Genomic DNA, 12,239 nt, shown 5'->3' with positions numbered 1-12,239 from the left:
TCGATGCTTTTTTTCCAAATATGTTTTTGTCAAATTTATTTTTTTCATACTGAACCGGTTAACAATTTAGCTTTTTTTTTCCTTAAAATATCGTTGATTGCTACAATGTTTTCCCATATATTTTTTTTTCTTATGTTTTTTTTTTAAATTGTCTTTGTCGTTTTTATTGTTTTTGATATTGAGCTGGTTAAAAATTACAACTATAGATTTTCTCATGAAACACTATAGATTATTATAGTATTTCCCTGGATGTTTTTTTTCCTTTTTTTTATATATTTATCAAAATTATCTTTATTGAATTTTTTTTAATATTGAGCTGGTTGAGAATTATAGTTGTATATTTCCTCACAAAACACTATAGATTGCTGCAGTGTTTTCTTAAATAATTTTAATATTTAGCTGGTTGAAAATTTAGTTTTAACTTTCATCACATGTTTTTTTCTCCCATTTTTTGATTATTTTCTTTTTTCTTTTTTTTCTTCCAAAATTTTCATCTTCTTTTTTTCATTTTTTTCGTTGTTTTTTTCATAATTGTTTTTGTTGATTTTGGTTTGTTTTGTTTTGTTTTTTTTTTAATATTGAACTGATTGAGAATATAACTTTGTAGTTTTTTCCTTTAAAATATCGTGGATGGTAACAGTTTTTTTTATATGATTTTTTTCACAAATCCACAATAATGCACAAGCATGTTACAAGCCCGCGGCATCGCGCGAGCATGTCACGCCTTTTACTAATATATTTACTTATTAATATATTATATTATTATAATTATAATTATAATTATATTGTGTTATATTATATTGTATTATATAGCTATTTTTTCTCTCTTTTTTTTCTCTTTTTAATTTTTTTAATGAATTTTTTTTGTTTGATTTAGTTTGTTGATGTTAAAATTATTTTTTATTTAGTTATCAGATTTCATGATACAGATCTCGGGTTTGATGGGTTGACCTGATTTGACAAGTTATTTTTTTCATTTAGTTTAGTTTGTTAAAGTTAATTTTCTTTCTATTTAATTATCGGATTTCCATACTTTTATGACACATATCTTAGGTTTAACGGGTTAACATGGTTTCATTAGTTAACCCGGTTAACTCAGGGTAAACCCGTCATATTTTTTTTCTATTTAGTTATCAAACTTTTATAACACGAATCTCAGGTTTTACAGGATAACCTGGTTTAAAGGGTTAACCCAAGTAATTCAATTTTTTTCCTTTTTTTTCATTGGTTTTTTCCTTCCTGTTGATTTTTTTTCTTTGTTTTTTTTTAATTAATCTATTTAATTATCATATTTTTATGACACGATTTTATAGCCAGACCCACATCCAATATTCTTGGGTCTGGTGTTGCAGTCAGGCTCACTTAAACTTGGATCATGCAAGTTTAATTTTATTATTAATATTATAAATATTACTTTTAGGTCAGACATTATAGTCAAACCTAAGATTCTTAGGTATAACTTTACAGAAAAACACAAGATTTTTAAATTATTATTTTTTGTAATATTTTTTATGCAAAAAAATGACCCGCGCGATGTCTAGTATATAGCTAAAAGGCATCAGTGTTTTACTGTTGACTGCACTGTGCAGTCCACAGTAAAACACTGTCCCTGTAAAGCAACGTTTTTTTTTTTTTTGACGTTTTTTTTTTCTTCATTTTTTCTTTCTGAGCTGTCCCTTTTTTTTTTAAGTTTCTTTTTCTTTATTTTTTCTTTGTTTTTTTAATGGATATTTTAAAAAAAAAAAAATTTTGTTAATGTTAAATTTTTTTATATCTCAAACTTTTATAACATGCATTCTGTGTTTAACAGGTTAACCCAGATTTTTTTCTGATTTTTCTTTTTAATTAATTTTTTTGTTTAATTTATTTTATAAAATTAATTATAGGTTAACCTGGTTTCATGAGTTAACCAAATTAATTATGGGTTAACCTGTTAATTTTTTTTTATATGCAGTTATTAAACTTTCATGACGTGAATCTCAGGTTTGACGGGTTAACTTGGTTTGAGGGTTAACCCAATTAATTTAGATTTTTTTTTTACTGTTTGCTTTTCTTTTTCTTCATTTTTTCTTTGTTATTTTTAATGGATATTTTTTTAAAATTTTTTTGATAATGTTAAATTTTTTTCTATCTCAAACTTTTATAAAACGCATTCCAAATTTAACGGGTTAACTTAGAATTTTTTTTTTCTGGTTTTTCTTTTTAATTAATTTTTTCATTTCCACAGTAAAACACTGATTCCTTAGGCGTTTTTTTTTTTTTTTTAAGTTGTCTTAGTTTTTTTAGCTGTTTTTTTTATGTTTTTTTTTTATGTTTTTTGCTACTTCCTTTGTTTTTTTTTTAACAAAATTTTTTTGTTTGATTTAGTTTATTAATGTTTAATTTTTTTTGTTTAGTTGTCAGATTTTCATTATACGTTTACCGGATTTAACGGGTTAACTTGGTTTGACAAGTTAAAATAGAATTGCTTTTTTTTCTTTTTTTCTTTTTAATTAATTTTTTTTCGTTTAGTTTAGTTTGTTAATGTTAAATTTCTTTCTATTTAGTTATTAGACTTTCATGACATATATCCCGAGTTTCACGGGTTAACCTGGTTTCACGGGAGAACCCAGTTAATTCTGGGTTGACCCGTTAATTTTTTTATTTATTTTTATTTTCATAAATTTTTTATTTAATTTAGTTTGTTAATGTTAATTTTTTTTTTATTTAGTTATCAGACTTACATGATACAAATTCTGAATTTAACGGGTTAACATGGTTTGACAAGTTAACCCGGATTAGTTTTTTGATTTTTTCTTTTTAATTAATTTTTTTCATTTAGTTAAGTTTGTTAATGTTCACTTTTTTTTTTTATTTAGTTACCAGACATTCATGACACCGATCCAGGGTTTAACAAGTTAACTTGGTTTAACGAGTTAACCTGAAATTTATTTTTTGTGCTCTTTTTTTTTTTTAAATTTATTTTTTTCATTTAATTTAAATTGTTGATGTTAAATTTTTTTCTATTTAGTTATAAAACTTTCATGACACGGATTCCGGGTTTGACAGGTTAACCTGGTTTAACGAGTTAGCCCGGTTAATTCTGGGTTAACCCATTAATTTGTTTTTTCATTTTTAATTATCAAACTTTCACGATGCGAATTCAAGGTATGACAGGTTAACCTGGTTTGAAGGGTTAACCCAATTAATTCATATTTTTTTTCTTTTTCTTCATTAGTTTTTTTCTTCCTGTTGGTTTTTTTTTTGTTTTTTTTTTTAACTAATCTATTTAATTATCACATTTTTATGACACGGCCTTGCAGTTAAACCCGCGTCCAATGCTATTGGGTTTGGTATTGTAGTCCAAACACTTTTATGCTAAAGGTTAATCCAAGTTTAATGTTATTGTTAATATTATAAATATTACTATTGGATTAGACGTTGCAACCAAACCTAAGACTCTTGGGTAAAATTTTGCAAAAAAACCTAACATTTTTAGATCCTGACTATTTTTGAAATGCAAAAAATAATTGACCCGTGGCATCGCGCGGGGCATATAACTAGTACATACTACATAGAAACACGAAGTTGACCAATGAGCTTGTTCAGGGTGTCATGAGACGACCCAGCTTTATGCACTGCCCTTCTAGCCACCCTGCCCAAGGCTTGCGCTCTCTCCTTTGCAATCCTTCCCTTTGATCCTCCCATCAACTCCTCCACACCTTCACATATAGCTTGCCTTGAAACAGGAATTTTAGAGACTTGATTTTGCACTCCTTTGACACTAAACCCGGCTCCAAGTCCATCCACTATAAATTTAGCATTCAGTGATTGTTCAGCTATCATTGGCCAAGCAAGAATGGGCACACCAGCTGATACACTCTCTAGCACTGAATTCCAACCACAATGACTCAAGAACCCACCTATTGCCCGATGAGACAGTATTTGTCGTTGATTGACCCATTCTCTTACAATCAAACCCCTTCCTTTTATTTTCTCTTCCAAGCCAGCAGGTAAAGACCATGTCTTTGATCTTACCACCCATAAGAAAGGAGATCCTGACTCCTCCAAGGCAAAAGCCACTTCATCAAGCTGGGAATCTGATACATCAGCTTGTGTACCAAATGAAACATAAATCACAGAATCTGGTGTGACTTGCTCAGTCAGCCACTGTGTTAAAGTACAGGAATGGTCTTGGTTGGTGGATTTATCGCTTCCTGTTTTTTCATACAAACATAGAGGGCCTAAACACCAAGCCTTAGCCCTATTGATGTAGAAAGATTCAAAAGCTGGGATGTGACTCTTTTCTAGCTCTTCAAAGCTATTAACAATAACTCCCCAGCTCTTTGCATCAGCCTCTCCTACTTCTTGTATGAACTGGTAAAATTTGTCATCATGCTCTGGTAAGTTGATCGACCCTGGCAAGTCTGCTCTAGTCAAAGTGAAGGGGAGTCTCATGCCAGGGAGTTCTAAAGGATCAAACATTGACACTGATTCCAGTTGCGGTGCATGAAACCAAGTAGATTTGGTGATGGCCATTGATAGAATACCCATGCCATGGAAGACTAGCCTAGGGACACCAAGTGCTTGGCATGAAGCAAGTGTCCAGCCAAGAAAAAAATCTGAAATGACACATATAGGAGGGGTTTTGGATTCCAACATGGTTTGTAGTACTTGCTCGAAGGGCTTTTGGAGTTGTTTGGTGGCAAGGAGAAAAGGAAGGTGAAATTCCATTGAAGGTAGTTGAGAGGTGTTTTCACAATCCTTAGGAAGGCCATCAACAATGGGGAACGGGATTTCAACGAGACTGATTTTGGGGTGATTAGCAATGGTTTTGGCTATTGAGTTAGCATTTGACGGGGTGGTGATGATGGTCACGTTGATCTGTTGATGTGAAAGAGCTTTTGAAAGGTCGAGTAATGGAAGAGTATGGCCTTGAGCCATGAAAGGAAAGATAACAACATGGGATGACGAAGGAGAAGGCATGGTAGGACGCTTACTCTCTCGCTGCAAACTATTCCCGTTTGTGTTTGTGTTCCTTGGTGTAGAATCGGCATTTATATAGACAAAATTCTTTTTTTTTTTTTTTTTTTATTAACGTAGGTGTCCGGGCCAGCTTGTGCGCACCTCGACTAATTCTACGGACCCTGAAGTTAACGACCATGTAAGCCTCCAGTGGCCATCATATAAGCAATCTAGAGTTTGAACTTGAGACCACAGAGGAAGCAAACCTCTTAATCCCAAGCTTTTTATTACTAGACCACCACCTAGATGGTTGACAAAATTCTATTTTACTTGTATTTGCTGTTGCTGTCCTTATGTTTTTTTTTTTTTAATCTACGTCAAGTGTGTGTTTTGTACAACTTCTTGTGTCGAATTAATTGCCTTAATCAAAGGGTTATTGATCAATTTAATTGTTTGTGATGCCGAGCACATGATGAACAACAAGACAAAATTAAGGTCTTACAAGACATTTGGGAGTTTACAAGTATTCTCCCTTAATATTGCCCAGCACATGATAACATGGGTAGCTAACTAAGAAAATCCTTGTTTTCATCAATCCTAAAACAATTATCGAGGTTTTAGTGTAAGAAGTGAATTGTAAAGACAAAGTTGACCAAGATGCAACCTCCACACATATTTTAATTAGAAGCTTTAAATGAATGCATGCATGGATAATGTAATTTGGGAAAGCACATGGCAAATGGAATCCACAAAATAAAACAAACGGCACCTTCTTCCACCAATCTTGTTTCATGCCGGGGAGGGGAAAAGAAACGAAGGTGTTTGAAAATATAATAATAATTTTTTTGAAAGTATTTTTTATTTAAAAATAAATTAAAATAATAATTTTTTTTAATTTTTAAAAAATTATTTTTGATATCAATTATACACCAAAATGATCTGAAAATATTAAAAATTAATTAATTTAAAGTAAATAAAAACTTAATTTTTTATCAAAAACGCTTTTGAAACTAAAAAATAAACAAGGCTCTTAAACAATTTCTAAATAAAGATCTGATCATGTCTATGAGAGGCATGGTCGAATTTTCATTTTGTTCATGCATTTCACTGTCTAAAAATTATGATACTTTTAATTGGATTTTCCAAAAAAAAAAAAAAGTTTAGAAGAAATCAAATTTAAAACATCAACTCTATTAGATTGGATTATATTTTCAAAAAATCATATAACTAAACCGATACATTATACTTATTTATTTATTTTAATTAACTAAAGAAAACCAAATTTTATTTAACAAAATACTTCCAAGGATGGATAGAAATTGATATTGGAGAAATAGAATTCTACTTTTTCATTGGCATGAGTCAAGAAAGGCTAAAATTTGCACCAATGTTGTCTCATTTTCTAAAAATTTTAAATATTTCATTTTGGTTTATTTATTTCTTCAATTTTTCAAAAAAAAAAAATTCCATTTCCAAAATGGAATATCCGCCCTCCTCTCTACCCATTTTGTTCAGGCACAACGGGCACAGAAACAATATGGGCCCTGACGTTTGTCTATTCCATCCGAGAGAACAAACCCATTTGGGCCCTGAAATTGGTTTTTTTTTTCAAGGCTTTGTAACTGTTATCTCGATCCAACTTAAATTAATTCTACTTTTTTTAATCCAAATAAAAATAAATCATTTCTATAATAATTAGAAAATTCATGAGCCTTGAACCTTGCGAATGAAAATATGAAAAAGGGAAAAAAGACACTGAATTATTTTATGGAAATCTTTCCAATCCTCAACTGGATGAACACCAAAACAAAATTGGAGCCACCCCCTTCAAGAACTTCCTGAAGCATTGCTAGCATAGTGTTCGGGTGTGTCCGGTAATTTAGTTCAACTCATTTTTTAAAAAAAAAAATTAAAAAAAATTAAATTAATATATTTTGAGATATTTATCAATAATTTTGATATATTAATATATAAAATTAAAAAATATATATTTTAATATATTTTCATTTGCACCACATTATCAAACAAGAATTCAACTACGATCTTAGACCCTGAAATGTCATAAGAAAAAAAACCATGTTTTCAATGCTGCTGACCGGAAGGCCTAACGTTGATTGGTGCGAATCGCACAAGGTCGAAACAGCTAGCTAGGACTGATGTGATAGGTGCATTGAACTTAGCAGATGTTTGCAAGCAGCATAATCTCTTGGTGATGAATTTTGCATCTTAACTTGAGTACGATCAAGATCATCAAGAAGGATCAGGAACTGGGTTCATAGAGGAGGATAAACCAAACTTCACAGGCCCTTTCTTCTCCAAATCCAAGGCCCTTTTAGTGTCTTCCATGCTAGCTTAAATTTTAGGTCAAGCACTACTTTGAAACGATAAGTAATGCAATGTTCAATCTGCAGGCGGAGGAACTTCTGAAAGAATTTGAGAATCTCTGCACACTGCGAGTTCGAATGCCAATATCGTCCGATCTCAGCAATCCTAGAAATTTCATAGCGAAACTGTTCTCCCTGTACAACAAAGTGTTAAACATACGACGGTGCTAGATGAGCTCCTGCCAATCTCAGCTGAGATGGCAAAAAGAAATTGTGAAGGAGTATGGAACTTCACCGATCCAGGAGTCATAAGTCACAGTACTGAGATGTTAGAAATGTATAGAGACGGCGTCGACGCCGAATTCAAAAGGAACACTTCTGATGTAGAAGAACAGGCCAAGGTGATAGTAACAGTGAGTTGATGAATGCTACAAAGCTGAAGAATGAATTCTTGACTCAATAATTGAGTATGTTTTCAAGCCTTAAAATATTAAAGCAGTTGCAGTTAGAGAAGAAGCTGTCATCAGCTTATGTCCCTGTAATGTTAGAGAATAATATAAATTGTACCGTATTTTTTTAGAGAATAATATAAATCATGTTCTGGGACCTCATTTGACAGTTTAAGCTATTAAATTAAGATGATTCTTTGATATAGTAGCGGAGCCTTGATGACCAAGTGGTCACGAGTTCGAATCTTAATATCCCTATTTATTTGATAAAAATTAAGCACAAGATTAAATAAATATATGCAAGTTTAAAGCCCAAGAACTTTCACTTGAAATGTGTGTTAGAGATTAATATAAATTGTATCCTACAACCTCACTTAACAGCTTAAAATATTAAATTGATATGATTTTTTAACATACATTGCAGCTCTCAGTTTCTTTTCCATTTCTATAATTCTTGTGTTTCATACATATTTTTTCTTTTCTTTTCTTTTTTTACCATTTAGCATGTTGTATCCATAATTGTTAAACTCAATTATAGATTTGATATGGAAAAGCTTCAGGTTGTTGGGTCAATCTATACTACACGTCACAAATAAATTATTATTTTTTATCAAAATAATATCATTTTATTAAATCATTTCTATAGGTGTTAGGTGTCAAGTGTGGAGTGAAGGACTTTCAGTAAATGTATTTTAATTTTTAATAATTAATAGCATAATTAGCTATCATTGATCAATCAAATTTAATCAGTCAATATATTTTTCAATTCAAGTAACGAATTAATTAGCTGGCTAGGACTTACTAACCATGATAGTAACCTGCAATGCTTCCATGTTGACTTTGTGATTTTTCTTGAACTATTGATTCATTGAAAACTTGGGTTTGCTAGCTACATCATCATTCTCTGAGCATAACTTGCTATGGTAGTTGTTACTATTGTAGAATTTCTACATGAGGAATGTAAAGAACAATATGTAAATGAAGATTTTGACAGATCAGAAGAATGAATTCTTGAAAGGAAATCAAGAGGAATTTTATATCTTGATTATCTGCATATAGAGATTATACTCTATACAACCTTTTATTTACAGACTGAATGAATGAATATATACACATATTCTAACGTAAAAATCTCAACTAACTTGAACGGTTTATAACTAACTTAACTAACCTTTTAACCGTATTTACATATATATATATATATATATATATGAAGGCTGCAGAATAGGAATAGAATGTCTTCTAGGGTGCTGTGAGCAGTAGTGCTTCTGTAGGCTGTGGATATTCTTCTGATTGATTACGGTGCATAGGTGTAGATTGTTGTAGATTCCAATATCCCCCCTCAAGATGAGAATGGATATTTATCATTCCCATCTTGCTAAGGATAGGAGTAAGGGTGAGAGAATCGAGTGGTTTTGTGAGTGCGTCCGCGAGTTGATATTTGGAAGGGATATAAATAATGTTGAGCAATCCCTCCTGCTATTTTTCACGGATAAGATGACAGTCAAGTTGGATATGTTTGGTTCGTTCATGATGAACAGGATTAGAGGCAATATTGGAAGCAGGTTTGCTGTCAGTATAGAGTAGGGCAGGCTGGGAGTGTGGAATATGAAAATCGGCCAACAAATAAACCAACCATTGAAGTTCACATGATGTAGTGGCCAATGCTTGATATTCAGCTTCTGCAGAGGATCGACTAACCATTGGTTGTTTCTTTGATTTCCAGGAGATGAGGGAATCTCCAAGAAATACTAAGTAGCCAATGACACTGCGTCTAGTATCAATGCAACCAGCCTAATCACTGTCAGAGTATGCTTTTAAATGGAATGTAGAATCAGCTTTGAGAAGCAATCCTTGACCTGGTGTTGCTTTAACATAGCGGAGGACTCGTTCTACAGCTTGGAGATGTGTGGTATGAGGATTGGACATGTATTGGCTGAGAGTTTGGATGACATAGGACAAGTCTGGGCGTGTGATTGTGAGATATAGAAGTTTGCCAATTAAACGACGATAAGATGCAGGGTCGGAGAGAGTGGGACTAGTATCATGGGCACTGAGTTTCAATGTGGCTTCCATAGGGAAGCTGACTGGTTTAGCTCCAGAGAATCCACTATCGGCTAGGATATCTAAGGCATATTTGCGCTGACAAAGAACAATTCCTTTTGCAAATCGAGCAACTTCAATGCCTAGAAAGTATTTGAGTTTTCCCAAATCTTTGATTGGAAAAGTCTTGTGGAGGAAGTGTTTAACTTGGTTGATGGCTGTGAGGGTGTTGGAAGTGATGATAACATCATCAACATAAATCAATACTGCAATGAAGGTGGTGGTTGTTTTTCTGATGAATAGGCTAGAATCGGATTTAGCTTGTAGAAACCCGAAAAGTAATAGAGAGGTAGACAGTTTAGAGAACTATTGTCTGGATGCTTGTTTGAGGCCATATAAGCTCTTTTTGAGTTTGCAGACGCGAGATGATTAAATTGAGAATAATATAAATCATGTCCTGGGACCTCATTTGACAGTTTAAGCTATTAAATTGAGATGATTCTTTGACATAGTAGCGGAGCCTTGATGACCAAGTAGTCACGAGTTCGAATCTTAACATCCTCATTTATTTGATAAAAATTAAGCACAATGTAAAATGAATATGTGCAAGTTTAAAGCCCAAGAACTTTCACTTGAAAGGTGTGTTAGAGATTAATATAAATGATATCCTACAACCTCACTTAACAGCTTAAGATATTAAATTGATATGATTTTTTAACATATATCGCAGCTCTCAGTTTCTTTTCCATTTCTGTAATTCTTGTGTTTCATACATATTTTTTCTTTTTTTTCTTTTTTTTTTACCATTTAGCATGTTGTATCCATAATTGTTAAACTCGATTATAGATTTGATATGGAAAAGCTTCAGGTTGTTGGGTCAATCTATACTACACGTCACAAATAAATTATTATTTTTTATCAAAATAATATCATTTTATTAAATCATTTCTATAGGTGTTAGGTGTTAGGTGTGGAGTGTGGAGTAAAGGACTTTCAGTACATGTATTTTTAATTTTTAATAATTAATAGCATAATTAGCTATCATTGATCAATCAAATTTAATCAGTCAATATATTTTTCAATTCAAGTAACGAATTAATTAGCTAGCTAGGACTTACTAACCATGATAGTAACCTGCAATGCTTCCCTGTTGACTTTGTGATTTTTCTTGAACTATTGATTCATTGAAAACTTGGGTTTGCTAGCTACATCATCATTCTCTGAGCATAACTTGCTGTGGTAGTTGTTACTATTCTGATGTCCATTAACTTTCCTCTAGTTCAAAATTTTAAAATATTTTATGAACATGGTAAAATGTGTTATTGCACGGACTAGATTCATATTTATTTGAATTATGATTAGTAAGGGGTCAGTGGTGTATGATTGAGTAGTAATTGTTATTTTTTAAAGTATTTTTATATTTTAAAATATATATATTAAAATAATAATTTTTTAATTTAAAAAAAAATATATATTTTTAACAAAGAATATCATAAAAATCTATAAATACAAAAAAAATAGTATCCCCTCCTCACAAGTATTTGATCTACTAAGCTCTCGTTTGATATTGTGCTCCAAATAAAGATTAGGTAAATTTTAATATATTTTTAAATCATTTTAATTTGCTTATATTAATCAATGTCAATATTTGAATCTTTGATAGATTCGTCACCACCACTCCCAATTCGTGGATGTCATTGTATCTTCAAGGGGGGAAAAATAAAATAAATATATATATATATATATATATATATATTTTGATGGAAAATATATATTTTGATGGAAAATGAGTCATTTTTTGTTTGATCGTTGTCGTTCTCACATGAATCATGCAGTTTCTGCTTAGCATATTCACCAAGTAGCCTATTGGTTCCAAAATTGGCTGAGAATTCAAAGACTTAATTTCCTCTGTGAATATGGAAGTAGAAAGATTCTGGACAACAATCTGCGAGAGGAATCAATATTTCTTAAGAAACACAAGATAAATAAGAAAAAAATAAACATTTTGGTTTTTCTTTTCCCTCGTTAGTTTGACTCTCTCTCTCATATTGGAAAACTTGAGGGACTTAAATTGACTTATCCTCTCTTAACCAATCACATTTCAAAACGTAGCAGATATGCATCCACACATGGCAGATTCCTTGGCAGATTCCTTGAGCACAAAAGGCCAAATAGTAAAAGATTTGTTCTTTAGACAGAATCTAAAACCCCCCAATGTATCAAGGATGTCGGATTAGTACAAATTGACCATGAAAAAGGAGCAAGGACTTGCGAGATTATTATATCTTTTTTTTAGTTAATTACAAATTTAGTCCCTATAATTTATCAAAACAGATTAATTAGTCCTCGTGGTCTCATAAACTATAAATCCATCTATAACTTAATCAATTCCATCTATAATAATTTTAAACAAAACAAATTATTTTTAGTCGCAAAGCATTTTGACCGCAATACCAAGCAATACCAAACACCGTTTTAA

The 12,239-nt window shown here is 31.6% G+C and overlaps 1 protein-coding gene across 1 annotated transcript; it reads right to left on the bottom strand.

Annotated features, from left to right (window-relative positions):
• Nucleotides 1-3,451: 3,451 nt before the first annotated feature.
• Nucleotides 3,452-4,996, bottom strand: LOC118059432 (probable UDP-glucosyl transferase 73B6). The gene has a single exon (XM_035072294.2). It carries the CDS (start codon nt 4,963-4,965, stop codon nt 3,550-3,552), a length of 1,416 nt encoding a protein of 471 aa, XP_034928185.1. The 5' UTR covers nt 4,966-4,996; the 3' UTR covers nt 3,452-3,549.
• Nucleotides 4,997-12,239: the final 7,243 nt, after the last annotated feature.

Source organism: Populus alba, chromosome 18 (assembly GCF_005239225.2).
Source record: "Populus alba chromosome 18, ASM523922v2, whole genome shotgun sequence".
NCBI classification, from domain to species: domain Eukaryota; kingdom Viridiplantae; phylum Streptophyta; class Magnoliopsida; order Malpighiales; family Salicaceae; genus Populus; species Populus alba.
Note: the sequence above shows the minus strand (reverse complement) of the source record. Positions and strands in the feature narration are given on the sequence as shown.